General features: G+C 36.7%; 3 protein-coding genes, 2 long non-coding RNA genes, 4 other non-coding genes and 1 pseudogene across 13 annotated transcripts in view; 4 read left to right on the top strand and 6 right to left on the bottom strand.

Annotated features, from left to right (window-relative positions):
* The window catches only part of LOC100183788, a 4573-nt gene extending 408 nt beyond the window's left edge, over positions 1-4165 (top strand). Inside the window, exons 1-3 of one of the 2 annotated variants that reach the window (XM_002130646.5) lie at positions 2360-2593; positions 2785-2931; positions 3692-4165. In XM_002130646.5, coding sequence (XP_002130682.2) covers positions 2374-2593; positions 2785-2931; positions 3692-3864 — 540 coding nt within the window. In that variant the 5' untranslated portion in view covers positions 2360-2373 and the 3' untranslated portion in view covers positions 3865-4165. Of the gene's footprint in view, positions 1-2359; positions 2594-2784; positions 2932-3691 lie in introns of those variants that run through there. The other variant, XM_009864086.3, reaches the window with a different exon arrangement.
* Positions 4166-5422: 1257 nt separating this feature from the next.
* Positions 5423-7238, top strand: LOC113474421. 2 transcript variants are annotated; one of them, XM_026835457.1, is made up of 4 exons: positions 5423-5629; positions 5763-5947; positions 6139-6268; positions 6463-7238. In XM_026835457.1, exons 1-4 carry the CDS (start codon positions 5472-5474, stop codon positions 6686-6688), a joined length of 699 nt encoding a protein of 232 aa, XP_026691258.1. In that variant the 5' UTR covers positions 5423-5471; the 3' UTR covers positions 6689-7238. The 2 variants fall into 2 exon arrangements, with proteins under 2 accessions (XP_026691258.1, XP_026691259.1); XM_026835458.1 differs by having other exon boundaries at positions 6155-6268.
* On the bottom strand, positions 7011-14399 carry LOC100181419 (endothelin-converting enzyme-like 1). Its single transcript, XM_002125704.3, has 17 exons — positions 13070-14399; positions 12751-12935; positions 12267-12497; positions 12017-12076; positions 11233-11358; positions 11016-11096; positions 9850-9980; positions 9671-9782; positions 9498-9608; positions 9347-9445; positions 9181-9258; positions 9010-9113; positions 8817-8927; positions 8354-8421; positions 7939-8051; positions 7575-7640; positions 7011-7463 (listed from the first exon to the last, which is right to left on the bottom strand). The coding sequence occupies exons 1-17, from the start codon at positions 14397-14399 to the stop codon at positions 7185-7187; spliced, it is 3285 nt and encodes a 1094-aa protein (XP_002125740.1). The 3' UTR covers positions 7011-7184.
* A 790-nt stretch (positions 14400-15189) lies between these two features.
* Positions 15190-23467, top strand: part of gla4 — a 20240-nt gene continuing 11962 nt past the window's right edge. For 2 of the 3 annotated variants that reach the window (XR_003395808.1, XR_003395809.1), the window contains exons 1-5: positions 15199-18620; positions 19650-19825; positions 19888-19912; positions 20177-20266; positions 20334-20453. This is a non-coding gene — a transcript (gamma-carboxyglutamic acid protein 4). Of the gene's footprint in view, positions 18621-19649; positions 19826-19887; positions 19913-20176; positions 20267-20333; positions 20454-23467 lie in introns of all 3 variants that reach the window. The other variant, XR_003395810.1, reaches the window with a different exon arrangement.
* On the bottom strand, positions 21199-23441 carry LOC113474498. The gene is made up of 2 exons (XR_003396159.1): positions 22412-23441; positions 21199-21870 (listed from the first exon to the last, which is right to left on the bottom strand). It is a non-coding gene; the product is annotated as an uncharacterized LOC113474498 (long non-coding RNA).
* Positions 21329-21520, bottom strand: LOC113475256 (annotated as a pseudogene).
* Positions 21867-22073, bottom strand: LOC113475254. Its single transcript, XR_003396999.1, has one exon. It is a non-coding gene; the product is annotated as a small nucleolar RNA U3 (small nucleolar RNA).
* Positions 21892-23467, top strand: part of LOC113474494 — a 5672-nt gene continuing 4096 nt past the window's right edge. Inside the window, exon 1 of the long non-coding RNA XR_003396155.1 lies at positions 21892-22371. This is a non-coding gene — a long non-coding RNA (uncharacterized LOC113474494). The remainder of the gene's footprint in view (positions 22372-23467) is intronic.
* Positions 22375-22583, bottom strand: LOC113475244. The gene has a single exon (XR_003396988.1). It is a non-coding gene; the product is annotated as a small nucleolar RNA U3 (small nucleolar RNA).
* On the bottom strand, positions 22957-23163 carry LOC113475253. The gene has a single exon (XR_003396998.1). It is a non-coding gene; the product is annotated as a small nucleolar RNA U3 (small nucleolar RNA).

Below are 23467 nucleotides of genomic sequence, written 5' to 3' on the forward strand. Positions count from 1 at the left end.
TCTACCTAATACATCATTTCTCAAGTTTTTTTTGATAGAGCAGGACAGGGGTCCCTTCTTGAGATCAGTATTAGGATTATATGACAAATAAACAAATGCCAAAAAGGGATTTCGAAAAGCAAGCAGTCTATTTAAATTCAAAAATAAACTGGGAAGTGGTAGGTCTTGTAGTTCAGAGAATATTTATAGTTAGAAAAGTTTTGCTAAAACGCTTGTGTGTCTTAAACAAACATAGCTTCAGTTAAGATTTCACACTGGTGGCCAATCATAAACATAATACACGCAAGCTAAATAAAAAAAACAAAGCATTTATAGTGTACTAACTGCTAGAACTTAGAGCAAACACTATCTAATGCGATAATTCGTCAAATAACTCATCAAAACTGTCTACAATTCGTACAAGCGCTGCAAAACCATCCGCCTCCAGTTTCGAGAGAGGCGCCGACGGTGTCCAGGCCTGTTATAGAGGGCGCCATGGTTTGCTGTCAATGTCTTTCTAAATTCTATACGCACTGTTTGTACAACCTTCCAGCATACTTTTTTCTATTATTAAAAGAGAGCTGAGCTTTAATGAATAGGCACGTTTGAATAGAAAATAAATCATAACGTTGGTGTGAAACTTTGCATTTACACTGATTTACATTTTGGTTACTCAAAACAAATTGCCTATGTTACGGTAGGTTGGGGGAAGATTGAACACTTAGTCAGACGAGACTTTTTTAAAATTTCTTTTTACGGACTTCCATTTTTTGATAATGAGGAAAATAATATTACAGAATTATTGGACACTGTTATCACGACTTTAGAAAATGCGCGTCAAAGCTTATTACTGTTTTTAAATATTAAAAAAAGGAAAATAGAAACAGTATATTTTAATAAGGTACAAAAATGCGAACTAGTAAGATCCTAACTTTGAATGCTCGCTAAATCATAGCAAAGCCGATGAAATTTGGTAGTTTGCGAGTGTGGACGATTAAACTAGTTTTATAGCTTCATAAAATACTTTTGAATATTTCGTACAGTTTGAAAGTAATGCCATAAATTTAATAAAATGATTTAAAAGGTAAGATGTAATTGTGAAAGTTCGTAAACTTAATTGTTTTATCGTTAAACAATCCTATCTAATGAGGTTGCCTACTATATGTTTCATCAGTAATTCGTCGATACTTGCCACCGATTGACTATGATGAAATCACGGCCAACCTGTCACACAAAAAACACTCTTTACTCGCTGCGGTTTCAAATATATATGCTTGTTTTAATTTTCATTAATTTATATTATGAATTGATTTCAGTCAAGAGATTTAAACCTATAGGGGAATTAAAATACATGGAAAAGCTAATCATCACAAAGAACAAGAATAACTGTTCGACGATAACAGATCTATATGGAACTTACGTGCCCAAAATGGGACTATATACCAACTTAGAATTGATTACAAGGCTGTAAACTCTGCAAGCTATATATGCATGAGTAGGCGTGAAAATAAACGTACAAAAGAAAAAGGTAAAACATCAGGAATCCCTGGCGAATTTGCATCACATTTAACCCGTATTCATTATTCAACAAAGTTTCTCGTTGAAACATGGACTAATTGAATAGCATGCTGTTCTTTTTATATAATGTTATATTAGAATATATTAAATCTTGAACAAGCACGATGGCTGAGAATACAAATACATATCGATGTCTTTATCCTGTATATATAAAATATATACCGATTGGACATTTTATTTGCATAAACAAAGATGTATTGTTCGAATACCTTAGCGAAATATTTATCGGGTAATGTGTTGACAAGGTCTATTATCTCTGGTAGGCCGTGGTGTTGACAATTTGTAAGCGAAACCCGAGAAAGCAACGTTGTGAAAATACCATCTTTATTGAGATTCTCCGTTCTATTATGTAGTGTACATATTGTATTCAACTCAACTTGTATTAGACCTGTAAACTTACGCAAGAGAAGGAGAAATAGTCATTCGCTTACCCTTAAGAACTGGCTCAAAAAGCCCACGCTTCGTTGGTTTGACATGACACAAACCCTTCGTTCGTCTCGCTTCACCAAATCACTGTTGCGTTGTCTTGCATTCTTCTGTACGCTTGACAAAGTTTCTAATACTCCCAATTTAGCTTTTTACTCACGATTCAACGTAGGCGTTGGTGCGTTGTTTGAGGGTGATCAGTTCTCTGGTATACCCTTACTAACGTGAAGCTGAAGAAAGTTATGATGTCAGTTAAACATTTACTAGTCAGGATACAAACGAAATAGATTAATGGTATACGGTATCTCAAATAGTAGAAGTATATGGAAAAGTGTTACCTATAGTATATGACATCTTCATCTCGATTATTTTTTTTATTTTTTTTTATTTATGTTTTTACACTCACAGGACTATTTACTCGGTAATATGAATCGCGGGACGTTCTTTGCCACCACAGGTTTTTTTATTGGTATCGCAGGTTTGTCGTTTGCCATTATCGCTCTCGCCACCACAAGGTGGCGCTGGGACACTTCTACAGGTCGTCAGAATGGATTGTTCGAATCATGTTTGATTGGTGGACGGGAATTTTGCATCACTTCAACAACTAGATGTAAGGATATTTTAGGGATTAACATTTGACCAAATACCTCTAATTGTGACCGAAACCTACCACATATTCTCTCTTTAGTAACACAAAAACTGTTAAAAATGTCACCGCCCCACAACCTACCGCCATTTTCTACTATTTAGTTTTTAAACATTTCACTCGACAAAGCATTTACAAAGTAATTTTATTTCTAGATGAGCCTTACGTACAAGCAACACAAGCCTTTCTTATCATGGGATGTATTTGTTCTTTCCTCGGTTTGATCGTGAACCTCTTAAATGCATGTGGGAAAGGAACAAGTAAATGTCATTTGTACGCAGGAATACTTTATATACTCTCAGGTCAATACTCCTAAACGTACATATAAAAAAGCATAAAATAGCCAATGTTTTCTAATCGTAATTTTATTTTAACAAACACCAGCGCTCTTTTAGGATCGTAAATATACCGTTATAGAAATCCTTAAATATTATTTTTTATACAAAACGTGATAATAAAAGAGGATAAAAACATTGACCATTTTCCCCAACCTATAGTAAGATGGGGTAAGATGGTACACCTTTTCAATCTATTTTCTCCTCCAATTTAATAGTAAACAAACAGTTACCGATTTTTTATAAAAAGTTATCCTAACGGCTCCCATAGACCTTTGTTTATTGTTTAAAACACGATCAGGAAATTCGGTTACTATGTGTCAAAGGTGTCCCACCTTCCCCCACCCTACTATATACTGTACATATAAACATATTAGTTATACATTTTCTTTAAAACTTTCTATAAAAGTGTATTGTCCATGATCGTATAGGTTGAAGTCGTATGCAGATTAAAAGCAAGTGAAATTGAAACACTGGCTCAAAATCTTTAAAATTGCTGCCTAATGGGGTGCGACAGTGGAGGTTCATACACCACGCTTGTCAGTAGCTATTTGCGCATGTGATTGACCGATAATATTTTTTATTAAACATGTTTTTGGAAGCAGCGATGCCAGGCAGGGACTAACACTGATCGATCGTTCTGCTTGCTGGGGTTATAACTAATCAATAATTCGGACTGCAATGCAAAAGATATGTCAAGTCAAAATTTATCTTTGTTCTGGTACAGGCGTTTTCCTGCTGGTAGCTTGCGCGGTATACACTGGAGAGAGCAGACCAAAGCTAGCTGCTGTCGAGGTATTCGGCTACTCTCTTTGGTTGGCATGGGCTTCACTTATCATCCATTTGCTGGTGGTTCCGTTCGCCTTTCTGTCGAAAGACCGTAAATTTGAATATGTCTAGGGCAAGCGTACCTATTAAACTGATCGAAAGAAAAATGTTTCAAATGTTTTTCTAACCAAATATTTGATACAGATTTTACAATCAGTTCTAAATAACAAATCCTAACCAAATACTTGTTGCTTATACATATATTTACCAAATTATAAATAGAACTCTTGTACTTGTACAATGACCGTGAACATTTACACGCGAAATGTGCTTTAATTTTGTACTGCCAATGTACGTAGCTATTCACTACAAAAATGCTGTAGTTTCATTATAAATAAATTGTAATAAAACAGATTACAGTTTTAACGGTAAAGGTTGTTTTAAGTAAGGTTATGTATTCCATACATTAGCATATTTGCCACAAACAGGTATATATAAACGTGGAATAAAAATCAACAGGTCAATATAGACGTTGAAACACAATAACAATTGACTGATTTTTTTTATGAAAATAACAGCCACAATAACAATCGACTTGATTATTATGCGTTCTCCCAAGTTCAAGATAGCACTGTAATATAAAAGGTTTCAATAGCCAGTAGCCACGAGTGAAGTATAGACCCCCACATTGATTGCCAATGATTGCGGGTCGTCGTCGGTTTACCCTGTTATCAAAACAATTTGGTGTGATTAATCGCCGCTTGCGTTACGCTTTGCTGGCTCTGAGGAAACGATAATTATGACGTAAAGTCCCACTCCTGCGTGAGTCATTGATTGCCATGTCAACGACACATCAGGCTTCCCCAGTGTGGGAAGAAATTACGAACGTAATCTACTTGAAATTTCGAGAATCCTTGAAATTTACGCAACCCCGGAACTGAAGGCATAAATTCGTTTGATCCGTGTCGAGTTGTGACATTGTTTTTCCAGGTTGTAACTTTCAAAACAATAAACATGCCTTGACCACAACTTTAAAATAAAAAAAATGAATTCAAAAGCTATAAATGACCCGAGCATTATAAAACAAACAATACCATATTTTAAAGAAGTGTGGTCATAAAATTTGTGACGCATAATTTTATTAAATTCAAGTGTGCTCATATATATATGGTTGTTATAAATACAGCTCGCCTCCTTGTGTGGTTAACCAACTTGAGGAACGACGGAACTTCAGGTGATCGATGGTCATGCTTTATAAACCGGACGTACCAGAAATTCATTATGATTTAGCATAAAAGTTATCGCTACGTGAAGGTAGTTCCACCAATTTTGCGGCGGTTTATAATCACAGGGGAAATTCGTTGCTGGTACAGCATAGCGAAAATGGGGTTAAAACTGTGTTTGTCATTTAAACCGTTGGATTTCACTTCGTAGCAAAATTCTGTATGTGTCAAAATGTATCAAGTTTTGGACAAATGCTGTTTTCGTGCCAGAAACTTTGTTTGTACTTGGGATTATTTAGAGTTGAAGTAAAAAACCAAGCAATGTATATTGTCTTGGAGTTACGGATTACTGTCTTGAAAGTGCGTTGTTCGTTTGCGAAGTGTTATCAACAAGTCTAATCCCACTTAGATTCGATACAACGTTCGTGGGATATTATATAAAGAAACACATACCCGTATAGCAACATTATTGTTCAATGTAAATTACATGAGCGTTTACTTAGTATTTTATTCAGCATGAGGTGCGTATTTAAAGTCCTAGTTTTCAGTTTGAACTTCATCTGTCTGGCCGCTCAGGGCCGCCAACAGTTGGTAGCACGGACAACTCCATCACCGGAATACGTTGAGTTACTGAAAGAATTCTGGCCGAATTACAACGAGCGTTGTCCAACCGGGTGAGAGCGCGCATGAGCAAATTGGAATAATAGATAACGTTCGACAATTTTTTCTCAAAAAAAAAAAAAAAAAACTTATTTAAATCTTAATTTACAAGTACGTGGACATTACTTAAAAACCAATCCTATTTAGGTACTTGATGTGCAGAGACGAATCTTTCTGCTTCGACGAAGCGCAATTGTGCGGCGGGAATGATGTGTGTATCGACAGTTCTGACGACATTAATGCGATATGCTTGGGGATCACACGACCTTTGACCCGAGTTACGACACCCCGTTTAACAACTTCCGAATTAGTAACAAGAATGACAACGACCGGTATTTAAAAAATAATATTTTTAGAAATATCAGAATTTAATATATGGTGCAGTGGGGAACGACGGGACATATTTAATAACGATACGGTATTACAATTCTTAGAATGTTTTTGTTTACTCCCAAATGGGTCGAGAAAATATAATAAGGTGTCCCATCTTCCCCGCCCTACTATTTTCTTTGTTAAATGATAGAACTATCCTCTACAAGGCCAGAGACGTCGATATCGGCCTCTACAACAACGACGACGACTTCGAAGAAGACAACGAACCGTAGCACTACAACCAAAAAGTCGGTGTCCATTACCTCATTTAACGACTTCGGGTAATCGGCTAGAATAGTAATCAAAGTACACCATAAAGCTGTTATATGCATATAGCTAAATATATACATATAGTTGAGTACATGTCTGATGCACAACTATTGTCGCTTTGTAGCTTTATTGATTGGGCGAAATTAAATGCCGCGCGTATGTAGGTCAGAAAACGAAGTAATAAATTATTATTTCGTGATTACAGGAATCCACTGGTAATTGCCTTTTTCGTCCTTGTCGGTGGACTGTTGGTGTATTTGGGACTTGTCAGTGTTTGCTGCATAAGTCAACGAATGAACATCGTCAACCCAGCAGCGACAGGAGCATCTCGTCCCGTGCATTACGATGCAGAAGCTGCTAACAGACCCTATGCGCAACAGCAAGCTAAAACAAGAAACTCAAAACTTAACATACGAAACGAGCCTCGGTAGAATGCGTGATTATTAATATCCCGTCATAGTCTATGTGTACAGTGTTTAGGTCTTTGTATTATAAGTGCAGTCTTTTCTAGTCCTTTTGTGCACTTATATCTCTGTTGTTGCACCCCATCCTCATATCACTGTAACTTTTTAATATCCGCTCTCACTATAGCGATCGAAGTTAACTCTATTGACGAAGTTTCGCTTAAGCCCTTTGTGCGGCCACAGATAGTTTATTCTTACACTGTTATTGCGCCACTTAACCCAGGGTCATTAGTAATATAAGCATACGCTGTGGTAAAGTGTATTATTTGGATTGTAAAATAAACACTACGAGGAACAACGTTCGTTTATTTATTGGGACTTAAAGGAAATAAGCAACTAAGAATGTCGATGGTAAAATACACAAGCAAATGGTACAGGATTGTTTTCACATTACAGATTATAGACGACCTTGCAAAGTTACAATTATGGACATATTAGTGTAAGTTTGCATCGTCATAGTTGTTCACCATACAGAACACTTTTGTACAGGATTCATAGGACGACCTGGCTCGCAAGAGAAAACATCGGAAAACTTTTGGAATTGCGACAAACTGCCGATGACGCGGTACTTTTCAGGCGCATGCGCACCAGAGAGATTAGGCTGAGAGACTCCAACACGCTTGTTGCACCACGACTGTGCGTAGCTAACGAAGAAGACTTGGTCGTTTGAAAGAGACAAGCCTGGTAGAACGTCGCGAAAACTTGACATTTTTTGTTGGCTTTGTTTCCATAACTGATATGCCTGTCAATAATAATAAACAGCATTCACTCTAAGAACGCCAATCCCTGTGGCAGCATAGGAGTTTAATATCCAAAAGTAACAATTATTTAGACTTTCAAACATTAAGCTAACCTTGTACGAAAGTTTAACTCCAGCCATATCCGCAATGTTTTCCTTCTCAGAAGAAGCACCGATAAACTGAAATAGCAGGTAAATTCACTTTCTTGTAATAAAGGAACGTTTACATTTTATCTTATACAGAAGGCTGGGGAAGACGGGACACCTTTAGCACATGATATCCAGATATCCTGATCTTGTTTTAAACATTTAAGAACGGTCTACGGTACGGGAGTCGTAGGGATATGGATTTATAATTCGTTAAATGTTCTTCGTTTACTACTAAATGGGACGAGAAAATAGAGTAAAAAATTATCCCATCTTCCCCCACCCTATTGTATAGTAGGATGCGGGTAAGACATAAGTATCATTTACTTACGTTACTGTAACGGTTGTAAGTTTGTGTAACACAGTCAGCCTGTTGCGAGTAGTTCACTAATACTTGGGTAGTCCACCAATCCTTCACACTTCCGTCGTCGTTAAAGCGATTTACTATAAACATAAAAATAAATCATGACTTTATTTGTCTTTTCGGTCACAATAACGAAGACAACATTTAGATGTAAAAACAGTGTATAGCCTATAATACGCATGAACAAAACCAAACCAGCGACCGTTATAACTATAACCACCAAATATCTTGATGTCATGATTTATAATTACAAAAAAATTTCAAAGGGATAATAATGTGCATACAGATATATGCTAAACTAATTAAAATCGGCAATTAAAAGATGTCTTAAAAAGATGGTCTTTTCGCAAGTCGCATTACTGCAAACACATATCTTTCTTACCGATATCATCGAACCCGTGAATTAACTCGTGACCGATGGTAGAACCAACCGCTCCAAAGTTGACAACACTTCAAAACAAATTTAAATCAAGAAAGTGTTTGTACGTGTAACTTGTTTTCGGTTACAGTTCTTTGGAATTACAGTTGTTGCAAAATTTTAAAGGGATTAATTGTAATTAAAATTTTAACTTTAAATTACGCATTACTAATGCAATTTCTCTAAAACATTCGAATATTTAGCATATTTACTTTATTTTATACTCTTGTATGTGTTTTGAGTTACAGTAAGGGAGGGTAAAATGGGGCATGTTTTGTCTCTATTTAATATTGTTCAACCCATGCGACGCGACTCTTAAATACATATAGGTAATTGTTTAAAACACGATGGAGAAATATGGGATTTAGACGCTAATGGTAATCCAATAATTAAAACATAAATTAAGTATCTGTGTGGTGTAACTAACCGAGGAGCATCCTTAATGTAGAATGGCGACTGCAGAAATCCAGCAGGAAAAATCATGTGTTTTCGCTGTTCAGAGAAATAAGCGTTTGCTTCAAAATATGGGCGTTGCCACCTATAGAAATCGAATCAAGTAATATAGAGAATATTAAAAGGCAAAGATATAGTAAATACAATCATACAGTAAGCGTACGTACTCTGTATAGTCAACATCGCTTGCTAACTTTCCAGCAGAAAGATCAATTTTGGCTTTAACACTTCGTCTGTAGTTTTCAAAGAAAGTATATGGTTGAACCTCAAACTGCGTTAAAAGTTAAAACGATTTAGTTTTGCATTTATTCGGTAATTATAATAAGAGTAAGCTTTACCGAGTACAACTTATCAAGAAGTTCCGGAGATTCCTTATATTTGTTTCGGTAGCCAATTTTTACAGAGATTCTGTCCAGCTGCAAAATGTGTGCGAGTGTAAGTGGGATATTCGACAGCTTGTACTTGCGTGAGTTGTTATGCATTGAACTGCGTTTAAATATATACCTGCTTTGATAATGCGACTTTGGAAGGTCGGTCAAGCCACTGAATTGATTTCAAGTTGCGTCTGAATGCTTCTTTAATGTACGAGGCTAAGTGACGCACCTTTTACAAAAGATACGTTACAAAAGTACCTACATTAACTTTTTTTACTTACATCTTTTTTCATTGCAGGTGTAAATGTTTCTTTTGCAAACATAATCCCAAGGGCCGTTGAAAATTGTTGCTTTGCATATTTTAAGCATTCTTGCCACCTTGGTATAACACCCTGCAAAAATACAATTGTTTTCGCTATGATTTTTTAGACGTGCTGGGGTATATGACTATCACCTTTATCCCATAAACACTGTATGTCAGACTTTCTGCGGCTCGCCGGAAAGGTAGAGAAAGTCTGGAGAGTTGAGAGAATACAACTCGCCACATCATGTAATTCTGAAGCGTACTGCAAGAAGCATAACATATTTAATTGTTCCCACGCTTCTACTTAACACAAATGTGTTTTTGCTTACTCTTTTGAGGAATTGTGTATAAGCCGAGATAGGTTTGAGAAAAAGTACTGAGGCCCAACCACTATAACCTCAGTGTCAAGTCTCAGTTGCTTCTTCGTGAGAATTCGTTGTAACAACCGGAACCATTCAACCTAAAAAAAATAATTACTAAACAGTGCAAAAAATGTTTCATTTTTATTATTTTCGGCTGTATGTGCTGGCTTTATTTAGGAAAAGGATGCCAGTGCCAACTCTAAAACCATAATCTCATTTCTCCCGCAACGCGTGATACAGAAAAGGCCCGGAAAATCTATTATAGGTTTTACGTCATGGAAAATTTATTGACGGCCCGGCAAATAACCTTATTTGCTCGGTGAGCATGTGCAGAATTAATTAGGGATGCACGGGCCCTGACATTGTATAGTTGAAATATATATAGAGAGCTTTTCTAAATGCTGGATGATTCAACTTTCCGCCCTGAGAAGACCAGAAAAGTTCTGTATACGCGCGCCAGTTGAAGTTATGCAATAAAATTGTATTGAGTTTTGAGAGAAATCAAATCAAGTAGGGCCGATTCCTATCCTAATCGGATCAGCACGGGAGGGTATTTTATCCGCGAGTCAATAATTAGTTCTGTGTGTCGGTGAGATACACTTAGACCTTCAGTGTGGCCCAACTGATCGTATTGATTGAGAGCAAGTGGTCCGTGTGTGATCGATACTGAAGGCTTGCGTTGACACGGAAAATTCATTTCTACCGAAGTTGGGATGACATGGAGACCGATGTCGTTATAACAATAACAGAAAAGTTACGTCCGGTTGCAAAGATAAAATTAAGCTGAAAACTATCTTTGCCACATTCACACGCACCAATGCCTCATTCGCATACGCGTCACAGATATACATGTTTATACACCGAATTTATGTCCGCTGACGGGATGAACGAAAACAGCCTTAATATGCTGAATATATTCACGTTTCCAATCAATTTCATCTAATCATTACATTTGTATTCCTAAACTAAATACCTATGGGAAAAAGCTATTTTTTTACACAACGGATTTGACCTTTTGGAAAGTATTGACACCGCCAAATTAACCTCTTCATTGTGTTTTGGTTTAAATAAAAATTCAAACGTTCTTAAAATAATCAAAAAACAAACTTTCAAATAAGATGACAAAAACCTACCTGTGGACATAAGGTTTTTAGTCGTCTTATAGAAACCTTAGCAAACGAACGTCGTCTCATGTCTTCCACGGATATTTGGATCTATTGCAATAACAGAGCATTGATCATAAATATTTAATCCTACAGATGATATCAAACAGACAGCCCAATTATAACCCGATGTCGCTCGATAGGAATCTCTTGTAATTAAAATAGAAGAAGCCTTTGTAAGTCATACCGTTGCAAGTCGTTTCTCAAAGTTGTATACGTCATCCACAACTGCTTCAACGTTCTGCGCAGGAAGTATAAGTCCAAGTATTGACCTCATGCCCTGCTTAAAATGTCCTTCCATCCGGTTTCCAACCTGTATGCAAATTCAGTTTACTTATTTAAAATACCCACATATAATGCATAGCAGAAGAATGCATATAAAAAGGTAGAACCATGGCTTAAACAAAATAAGTAGAGAGGGGGGAGGATAGGGCACCTTTTTATTCGCATTTCTCATCCAATAGGGAGAAAACAAAGAACATCCAAAATCAAAAAATTATTCTCTCGATTTCTGTAGAGTGTAGACCGTTGTTAATTGTTTAAAACTCGATAAGGATATTTGTTTATTATGGACTAAAAGTGTCCCGTCTTCCCCACTCTACTGTATTTATGCATTGTTTAGTAGACCACATATGCAATACTATAAGAAAAAGAAGATGTTACTTGGCCTTTGACATTCGTAACAACATAATTATGTTAGCGGTTCGATAACGTTGGAAATATTAATAAGATGCAGTGAAGAGAATGTTCTAGCGACAAAACAACAATCGAAAATGGAAAGTATTGTTCAGAACAGCCTTGTGGTTTAATTAAGGTTACCTATAATATAAGTCACAACCGCAACTATGGTTAAAACAATTTAAAATGTATTCGTAAACAAACCGTTTTCATTCCTTTTTAATTGAAAATAATCCTAACGTGGTATGTGTAGATAATAAATGGCGGAATATAATTACGAGCAAATGAGTAACCTGATATCCATTAAAGTAAAAAATTCTGTCCGGTAGCGTCAGAGAACCCTGCTGATCCACCTTCAAATTAAACGTTAAATTATCGACCCGTTAAAGTCTAAATACGAACTGGATTAGTAGGATAACTTAATAAATCGTTAAGGCGATACCTGCATCAGTTTAATCAAAAAACCCGCATTTAAAACGGATTTAAAATAAAATTAAAGTAAAGCGTGATGGTCTTAGGAAGAGGCAAAAAACGCTGACTCACTATTAGAATATGTTGACTTGCATTGAAGGGGTCGATTTTAACGCTAATCGAGAAGAAGACACTATTACTGAGGACTCCATGGTTTTGATAGATCAGTTCATTCAAGTTCCATCGGCTTTCCTCTCCCATTGCAGCCCACCCACCTAAGGAAACTATCAGATCGACCAGAGGTTTCGATCCGAGGGTTTCAATCTCATGCAGATCGAGGCAAGAATAATAAAACATCTTTATCTAAAAATATAAGAAATGTCGTAGAATGTTGCTCGGGGCGTTGCTTGAGGCAAACTAGATGAGCAATTGTTGTGAACATATTAATACATAAATCAACAGCAAACTGCGCTTAATTTCACCTACGTTTTTCATGGAACATAAAAAAAAGAAAGTTGCGTTTAAAACGTATACGACTGATGGCATTCCCTAACTTATTCGGTTATGGACCTTCATTTGTAATTTACAGACTGTATTTAGTACATGATGTTACTACCTTTTCTTCTGCTTGCGATGTGTTGTTAGTTCTGAATCCACGAAGCTGTGGAGATGGCCTCACAAGGAGTTCGTGAAGAATCCGATCGTTTTTTTCCGCGATTTTTGTAGCAACTGCGTACTCCATTCGACTCGGGTCAATATAATTTTCGGACAGCCAGCCACCACATGCATACGAGTAGAAGTCTAAAAAAAGTAAAAGCAAAATTAAAAAGAGTGTACTGCTGGGTTGACACGGAAAACTTATAATACAAAATATAAAAATGTGCATAAATGACAAATGGTTGCTGAAATTTAATTGAACAGTGTATGTAAATTACCTTGGCAGGGATCGACGCTTCGATCCATACCGGCAAGAATCCTGGCAGAAGCCTTCAAGCAACTGTCGGTAAGGCAAACCCCATCCTGACTACGATCAGGAAGGTCAGTCACCCGGGTGACGGTAGGTCGGTTTGACAGTGTGCTGCTGAACAATGTACTCAGTGGCTCGACCGTCACGTTTGGCTTTCTGCTTCGACCGCTGTTTGTGACTGAGATTTTGCCTGAATCCTTCATCTGTGATGCGTAGTATATTAACAAACTTACTGTTGTAAGAAGAAGCAACGTAAGAACAAGTATTATCCATAGAAGATAGTTCTTTTTCTTTTTCTTCTGGTTTTTATTTTTGTTCTCTATTTTTGGAAGTGAGCTTGATGCGGTGTGATCATCATTTGAGCAAGGCTTTAATGTGATTGCTTGTTTTCCGTTGGTCTTCTCGGATGATTGGTATGGGGGCGGTTGTTGGTCTTGATCCACGCATTTCTGCTTATCAGTAGCGAAAGTTACTCGGGATCCTTCACTTTTGTGGGTTTGCAGGTTGCTGCATGGGCATTTTTGATCCTGTTGTGTAAGTGAGGTGGCAGATGACACAATTTTGTAATCTTGCATGCCTTCCGATGGGATGGACGCGTGCCTTTGTCTGTGAGCATACGGCAGAGTTGCATCTTGCGACATGGCGTTGCGGGGAAGGGTGTCACTAGCTGTTATTTGTGATCCCCCGTAGCTGCCATTAGTTGAGTTGTGTTTCTGATGCACTCTCTGACCTGAAGTAACTGTAGGTTGCTGGCCTTTCGAAGCTGCTGACCGGTTCGATGAATTTGTTCTGAGCAAAGAAGCGTAGCGGTGCTGTTCGTGATCTACCGGTGGCGACACTGGTCCGAGTGCGTTTGGCATCTGTGATGTAGAGTTCGGCGAAACGTTGGTGCGCAAGCAAGATGCCTTCCGTTTTACTCCATTTGTCTGATCCAAGTGATTATCTGAATGGTTTCTTGCATCGATACGAATGACGTTCGATCGTCGTGGATTTTGACCGTTGTGTTGCTGGTAACGTTGTCCGATGGAATCTGACATCTCCGGAGGAAGTTTGGGAATATCTCCGTCCTGTGCCCAAGTGCGTTTCTCTCCATTGCGCTGGGACGATCTATTCGGGTACGGGGACGAGTTTGCGCTCATCGGTACGAGTATATTTGACTGATCCACCGTCTTGTTGGGAACAAATGTTGTCAATGATGCTGAACCAAGATCACTTGGTTGGCGGTGGTCGTAACCTGCGTGCGCCATATTAATTTCTCCTTTGAAAGTTCTCATGTCGGGTATCGTTGAAGGATACATAATTCAGAAAAAATATTTCAATCAAAAACTTGCATTGCTGATAATATTTCTATCGCTGTACAAAGAAATCGGCATGCATCAAATACTGCAGTAAAAAATATATCTTTGAGCACAAAATGCAAAAATCCGAACATAAATAAATTTGACATTTAGTCTCATCTTTATCAAACATAATGTTTCTATATTTAAATAACACCGTCACAGCTTCAGAGAAATGTAATCTGACAAGCCATTTAACCGCGTTAATTAGCAGAAGGGCGCAGCACCGTTTTAGGCAGGGCATTCATAAACCCTCATCCGAGCGGGACACTTTCCCGGGTCGATAACGTTCCCGGGAGAGCCGTAGATTTAATTAAAATTCATGGTCCTAGTTTATCAGTAAAGAGGCGGCTGATATTGACTATTTGGGGAAACTAAAAAAACTGATCGAGTCGAAAGTTTATTCTATGACGAACTTATATAAGACAGCGAACCCCTTTCTCTTGCTGGGGGAAAGATATTGATTTCACGCCAAATTTCTCCTCTACGTAACAGGAAACCTCTAACTGGCAATTATGTTAAAACTTAGCACGTTTAACGTTACCCAAGTTACTTTATATAAAGCAGGGTGGGGAAAGATGGGACATTTTCATTCGATTTTCTCGTCCCATTTGGTAGTAAACAAAAAAATTCAACGAATTCTAAAATTGTATCTTCACGACTCCTATAAAACGTTGTTAAATGTTTAAAATACGATTAGAATATTTGGATATTATGTGCTAAAGGTGTCCCATCTTCCACCACCTTACTATATAACGCTGGTTGACATGAATTAAAAGTTAATTACGCTTGCACGAATTATTATCTGCATATGCACAGTTTCAACTGCACTATTTTTCGCTCCGGCTTTGCAATCATATAGAACACATTGCTTAAAAAGTTTACAGAGGGAAAGTTTAGACTGAACAACATATTTTTATAAAGTTACACCAATTTTGTCGAAATACGTTTTTGTATGTTATTTTTAACACTTTAACTGAAAACATTAATAGACTAATATTTACAAGAGTAAAATTATTAAAACAAAATACATTTTGACTTCGCTATTAACTAAACTGTAATATAAGCGGACACGACATGTTGAAATCGCGTGCAGAAATGCCCTACCTTACACCTAATCCACTTCGCGAGCGGTTGCGGGTTCATATAAGACACGATCCGTAACCTTCAACACAAACTTTCTTTTCATGCCATGCCAAACCAAGCATTTTGTTCAAGTTCTAAAAGTTGCCTACGTTGGCTGTACTAAGCTTCCTGATAGCACCGCCGGATACAATGCGACCAGTCAACTGATGGGGGTCGAACAGTGATCGCACCCTGACGGCTCTCGCGTAAAAAGGGAGCACGCAGAATCGATGCAAGCGACGTCCGGCGTCACAGTAAGATTTTATTCACGATAGGTTGCCCGCGTTCGCATTAGTCATTGCAATAAGTGGATGACGAAAACACATCCGACATTGCATGTTCGCTGTAGAAATGTTAATTTCTTCTTTAATGAACTTTCTAAATGCCACCTACAGCGTCATAAAACTTCCATAATTCAACGAAAAGATTGCGTCATCAGATAAGTTTCCAGTTTATTTAAGATGACATCGGTACGCATGACTTTTATTCTGTAAAAAATTCCAAGTCAATCGCTTTATCTCAAATCGACTGATTTATAAAAATTTAAACGACAGAAAGGCCCGTATGCGTCACCAGTTTATTTTAATAAACTCAAAAACTTGTATAATGTGTTTAAATACGACGTTTCTTGCCTATATAGTGCTTTTAAATCAGTCTGTTTTTTTATTAAACCGGTGACGGTTTAAAATATTTTTTCAAAGTTTAGCCCGATGCTAAAAAATAACTACTGCACCTTAAAATCTAAAATTTATTTCAATAAACGGAATATGTTTCAAAACCTTTGCGCAAAACTGACCACAAACGCGAACATGTCAAGTGAATCAGTTAGAAAAGTAACAGCAGGGAGGAGAATTTGGCCACAAAACTATCTCCCACCTCAATCAAGGGACTTTATGAAAATGAACAATGTTTGACAAGGCGTCCCACATGGCTCATTCATACACAAAGGTGGACGACCTAATTAACAGACGTTGCGGACTTCAGCAGGACGTCCCGTTAAATTTTAATTTAGTGAAATTGAGTTATTGATGGCATGGACTCGAAAGGGGGGTCTGTTGCGTATATCGCCTTGATAACTTTGTATCACAAGACAAAAGACACCGTAACAGTTTTTTAATGGGTTCAATGATAAATGGTATAGGTGTTTTTTGGACATAATATCATTTTATGTAAAATTGTGTTATGGAAAACGACATCGTGGTTGTTTTAAATGCGCTGTAAAAAAATTCTGTTTTAGCCGTTATTGCATAATGGATTTTTTCCGACGGAGCACTTCTAGTTAAATTATTGCATAATCATAATATGCACAGAAGTTTATTTAAATTTCCCTTCATATATGTGGCACACGGTGCACATAAACCAGGAAGGGATTAATTTTTAATTCAGTCAGAGGTGCCACATTTCCTAAGTAGAAAACAATTATTCTTTAAATCAATACTGCTGTATTGTATTCGAAACCTGCAGTTACTTTACTTACAGTGTCAACCAGAAGAAAACACTTAATAGCCCCGCACAAAGCGATGTAGAAAGTTAAAACATTTTTTCTGCAATCTAGTGAACGGTAAGTGTAAGTACAAGACGTACAGATAACGCTGTGGGGAAACTAACTACCATATCTGTACCATATGCCGTTTATTTTTTTGTTACAAGAAACATTAGTCGTTGGTGAACGTAATTTAGAATCCTTCGAAAACACTGTGCCAAGTTTAAATACATTTCTTTACTACAATTGATCAAAATGTTTATGTAAACAGTAAAGTGTGCAAACAAATAAATTTTTTTAGTTAAGATGAAGACATAAAAATGTTGAATCTCATTAGAAATTTCTCTTTAGTGCCGCTGTGCGGGGACTTTTTATGACAAAGTTTTATTCATGACAGTTCTTTCATCAAATACGGACAGCGACATATGCGTTCACTAATTTGTCAAATAGTGAAGTTATGAAATGTATTGTCAACGACGCAATGAGAAATGTTTTGTTTGTACCTACAAGTTATGCCACATGGTAGGAATGGGCGCTAACCACGTTACTTCGTGCTTTGGAGTAAACCTTATTTTCTCATCGAGGAGAAAATAATGAAAAACAAAAAAAAATACCAACTGTGCTAGGAATGTTAAATATGGGCTAAGAAAATTTTCTTTTTTTTCCGATCTGTGACCGTTGTCTCATGAATATGCCGTAACGGCGCTTCGCCCATAAATTCCAATCAAGTCAAGCATAATGGATTGTGCATGGCGCATCACGTAGCACGTGGCCAAAAATCGATCCCCACGCGAGCAGTGTCACAAGCTTAGTATATCGCTCAGTAGAAAGCTTAAAGGCAGGGACGAAAAAGCGACATAAGTTGCAAACAAAAGAGCCCTGTGGGCCGATTTCGTGTTTCCTTGGCACCCATTCAAACGTTCGATATATCGACCATACCTGCCTCCAATTCGTTAATTAATTGTGAACATAAACAAAGATGCCGCAGTTAAAAAGTAGGACACTGCAAACATGCGCGTTCTGTGCACGCTCGAGTAGATTTGACAACTGGCGATGTACCTGCTTTTACAAAGGGAATTTCACACACGTAAGGTGCAGTAGTTGTTGCTAAAGAGAAATCGTTACGTCTCAGTTGGCCCAGTTCTGCTAGTACAGCATTAAACAGATATTTGAGTATAAACCAGTAGTATCGCGCCGCAGTACCAAAATCGCATTCAGTTCCTCCATTCATTTAGTATTGACCTTGATGTTATTTTAGATGGCAGTTTTCAGTCAACGGGGTTTACGTGCCGAAATTAACAGAAGCCCTTTTCATTCGCCTGTTTTTTATCGGCTGATTTTTTTTCTTTTACAGCATTGATTAAATTCGTGAAACAGCGATTGATTTTAAGCAGGTTTATGCCTTGAGGTTTAACAGGGAGACGAGCTCTTTCCATAAAGTAACTGCGCAAAGCTCGCAGAAGGCATTATTGGATTAAAAGCTTATGTTAATATTTTACTTAACTTAGTTAGCATGGAATTACTGCTGACGATCGTTCTTCTTACGTCCGGACTTGAATTTTCTTCAGCTGAAGGTAAAATATGAACGACTCGTGTCTCAATTACAAATATTGGAGTATGGATTTTCTTGAGTGATCTTAAATACAAGATGGCTATAAAGTGCCTTATTTTTCTTATATACTGGTACGTTTTAAAAGTATAATACAATAGGGTGAGGGAAGATGGGACACTTGTAGCACATACTATTCTAATATCCTGATCGTGTTTTAAACAATTTAACGGTCTATGGGAGTCGGGGGGATGAGGTTTTATATTCCTTTGAATTTTCGTTGTTTAACACCAAATGGAACGAGAACATGGAGTGAAAAAGTGTCCCATTTTACCCCACCAACCGTTTTACAATATCATAAACATCGTCACAAAATATTAGATTCGTGTCTTTTAATTATCCAACGACTTTAAACAAAGTAAAACCGCTTCTGCAAATAAAATAAATAGTTAGACAATAATAAACAAAACTCAATTAATGTAAATAATACATAAACATATGGATCGTCAAACAATGTCCGCGATAAACATGAATATCTGTAACAGACATAAAATAATGAATGTTACAAACATTGTGCACAGATTTCCGTCCGTGATATTTTTTAATACTTTACTTTTGCCAAAGATACTTTTTGCTATAGTGACGGACATTTTTGAGACTTTACATCATCAGTCGGGCTATTTCTGATCAGAATAAAAATTTTCCTGTGGTTTGTTCGTCGGAGGAAATTCTTGTCTGTCACAGACATTCACCAAATTGTCTTAATTTTTCATCACAATCATTTTTTTGTTCGTTGTATGTCAGCGGAGTACAATTTTTTGTCATGAATATTTCTTATTCGCCACGGATATATACCCCCCACAATTTCTTACACATTTTTTATAGTTATTTCTCCTTTAAAGATTTTTTTTCTTTCAACGCGAACATTTAGACTATTAAACACTAAAAGCACTGTAAGACCTTCTTTATTAACTTCGGCTTCATATAGAATGTTAAATACACCAACAACCAAATGCGACTTACTAGTAAATATATTTTAACATTCGTTGTACAGATTCCGTTTTCATTAGCGAAGATGAGGCAAACATTTTCTTTCACCATCGAGTACAACGGAGTAACCGTGGGTTTGTCTTGGAAGAATTCAGTCCAGGGAACCAGGAACGGGAATGTGTCGAAGAGATTTGCAATTACGAAGAAGCGTTTGAAATTTCAGACAACCGGCCGATTGCTGTAAGTCGAATGTCTTTACCCAGTTTTTCTTGTATATTGATTATATTATTGTCGTTTCACAGAACAAATTTTGGAAGAAATACACGGGTAAGCATGTTTTCAATTTTTGTCTGCAAATTGCCAACACAAGTATATTGTGTTCGGCTGGTATTGACCTTCTGATCAACAAGTTTAGAAAAAAAAATATTAAAAAACGGGAAAATTCTTCGTGGCAGAAATTTTTTTTAATTTAATTTCCCAGAGCAAAGATTGTACACAACTGTTATAATTAATCACAATAAACAGTCTTCGTATTGTGTTCCTGCTGGTATGTTTTTAATGTTGTTCTGAGCTGTGTGGCATCTGTTTAAGGTTGTAAGCAAGGTCAGATGATGAAAAACCGAAAACGTAAACGACATTCTCAAACAAGCGACAAAGTTTACTTGAGATCGTGCTTAGCAGGTAAATAGTTTTATTTTAAAATCAACCAAATAGTTCTAGCTTTTAATTCTATAGTTATATCATGCAGATATTGATCAATGTGCAAGGCGGCCTTGCAGTGCGCTGTACACGATAAAGTGCGTGGACCTGATAAACGATTACAATTGCATCTGCAAGAAGGGATACGGTGGGAAAAATTGCGGAAAGGGTACGTTTTGACGATTAATTGTATAAAGTTAAACTAACAAGTTTAATTGACGGTCGGTGAATGCATAATAACTAGTTTGCAGTAAAAAACACGTAATAGAAATAAAATTGACGACAAACATACCAATTATCGCTTATTAAAATATTTACAAAATTCTTAACAAATTTAGACAGATTAACTTGCTGCCAGCGATTTTATATGTGGGCCAGCATAAAACTAATAATATAGTCTTTAAGGGTAAGATGGTACACCTGTAGCACGTAATATCCAAATATCCTGATCGTGTATTAAACAATTAACAACGGTCTATATATGGGAGTCGTGGGGATACGATTTCATAATTTTTTGATTGTTCTTTGTTTACCATTAAACAAAACAACACAATGGAATGAAATGGTGTCCCATCTCCCCCCACCCTACTACACTTCTTAATTTCCTTTAATTTTAACAATTTTGCGGCAAAACAAAAAAAAACGACAAAATCATGTAAAGCGCAAAGATTAAAGCGCCACTAATCAGTGGTTTCAGATAACTTTAGTTTAAATACATAAAAACAAAACTGCTCAGCAAGGATTCCCCTCCTTTCAATACTACAACAGCAATGAAAACAATCCTCAATCACTGTGATGGGACACTTTTTCATTGTACTTTCTTGTCTCATTTGGTAATAAACAAAAACCATTCAAACACGAGAACACAATCGACGATATAATTTCAAAGTTTAACCGGCAGTAACTCTTTTAAAGAGCTCTGTTAAATAACCTGACCTCGTTTTCAACGCCCGAAATTTTAAATAAACTGTTTAAAACGTCACCAAAAGACGCGAAAAACCCGAGTGACATAAAACGCATGCAACTTAATAAATACAAAATGTAACTGCTCAGCAAGAATTCTCCTCGTTTCATTACTACAACAGCAATGAAAACAATCCTCAATTACCGTTTGTAAATAAAATTACAAACAGTAAAGCTTCATGCTCAGAGGAAAATCCTGCGACTCATCATCGCACAATATGACGACGTTTTCAAGATACACACTGTATAAATGATCCCTAAAAGTATGATCTTAACAAACAACTCTAAAACAACCAACATGTTTTACGAGTTTATTCTGCCGTTTGCGAGACATAAACCATACGAAAATATAAGGGGAAGATGAGACACCTTATCCTTGTATTTTCTCGTTATATTTGGTAGTAAACAAAAACCATCCAAAAATAAGGGAACACAATCGATTAAGTAATTGGAATGTTCAAAGCGCAATAATTCTCTATTGGAGCCCTGTTTAGAAATTAGATTACCTGACCTCGATTTTAATTGTCGACATATTAAAATAAACTTTGGAAACGTTACCTAAAAACGTCAAAAAACCGAGCGAAATAGAACGCACGCAACTTAATAAATACAAAATGTAACTGCTCAGCATGAATTCCCTTCCTTTCATTGCTAACAAGGCAATTAAAACAATCCTCAATCACTGTGTGTAACTGAACTTACAAACAGTAGAGCTTCATGCTCAGAGGAGAATCCTGCGACTCATCATCACAGTTGTCGTATCGCCAAAATACGACGACGTTGTCAAGATACACACTATAGAAATGATCCCTAAAAGTATGATCTTAACAAACAACTCTAAAACAACATTTATGATTTACAGGTTTAATCTGATGTTTGCGTAAAATATACCCTTATGGGTTCACATTCTGAAAATTTAGAACGTTTAATTATAGATTGTACGACTATATCACACGCGTCAAGTTCGAAACGAATTATTCGTATAAGTCGTCCTGTGTTTTGAAACTTAGTCACCTAGCCACGCTTTTAATGCCAGCGTAATTCGAAATTACACGGATTTAAACGACAATGAAAAAACGTAAAATCTTTCCGCATATTAAATAATGATTTTATAAATACAAACAGTAACCGCTCAGCAAGGATTCTCCTCCTTTCATTAACTACATCAGCAATGAAAACAATCCTCAATCACTGTTTGTAAATGAACCTACAAACAGTAAAGCTTCATGCTCCAGAGGGGAATCCTGCGACTCATCATCGCAGTTGTCGTATCGTCACAATATGACGACGTTTTCAAGATACACACTATAGAAATGATCCCTAAAAGTATGATCTTAACAAACAACTCTAAAACAACCAACATGTTTTACGAGTTTAATCTGCCGTTTGTGAGACATAAACCATACGTATAGTGTTTTAACTCCGGAAAGATATTAAAACGTATAGTCGAGTGGGAGAAGATGGGACACTTTTTCATTGTACTTTCTTGTCTCATTTGGTAATAAACAAAAACCATTCAAAGACGAGAACACAATCGACGATATAATTACAAAGTTTAACCGGCAGTAACTCTTTTAAAGAGCTCTGTTAAATAACCTGACCTCGTTTTCAACGCCCGAAATTTTAAATAAACTGTTTAAAACGTCACCAAAAGACGCGAAAAACCCGAGTGACATAAAACGCATGCAACTTAATAAATTCAAAATATAAATGCTAGGCAAGAATTCCCCTCCTTTCATTGCTAAAAGAGCAATGAAAACAATCCTCAATCACTGTTTGCAAATGAACTTACAAACAGTAAAGCTTCATGCTCAGAGGAGAATCCTGCGACTCATCATCGCAGTTGTCGTATCGTCAAAATATGACGACGTTTTCAAGATACACACTATAGAAATGATCCTTAAAAGTATGATCTTAACAATTAACTCTGAAAACAACCAACATGTTTTACGAATTTAATACTCCGTTTGCGAGACATAAACCATACGAAAATATAAGGGGAAGATGAGACACCTTATCCTTGTATTTTCTCGTTATACTTGGTAGTAAACAAAAACCATTTAAAATTAAGGGAACACAATCGATTAAGTAATTGGAATGTTCAAAGCGCAATAATTCTCTATTGGAGCCCTGTTTAGAAATTTGATTACCTGACCTCGATTTTAATTGTCGACATGTTAAAATAAACTTTGGAAACGTTACCTAAAAACGTCAAAAAAC

Source organism: Ciona intestinalis, chromosome 1 (genome assembly GCF_000224145.3).
Source record: "Ciona intestinalis chromosome 1, KH, whole genome shotgun sequence".
NCBI lineage: Eukaryota > Metazoa > Chordata > Ascidiacea > Phlebobranchia > Cionidae > Ciona > Ciona intestinalis.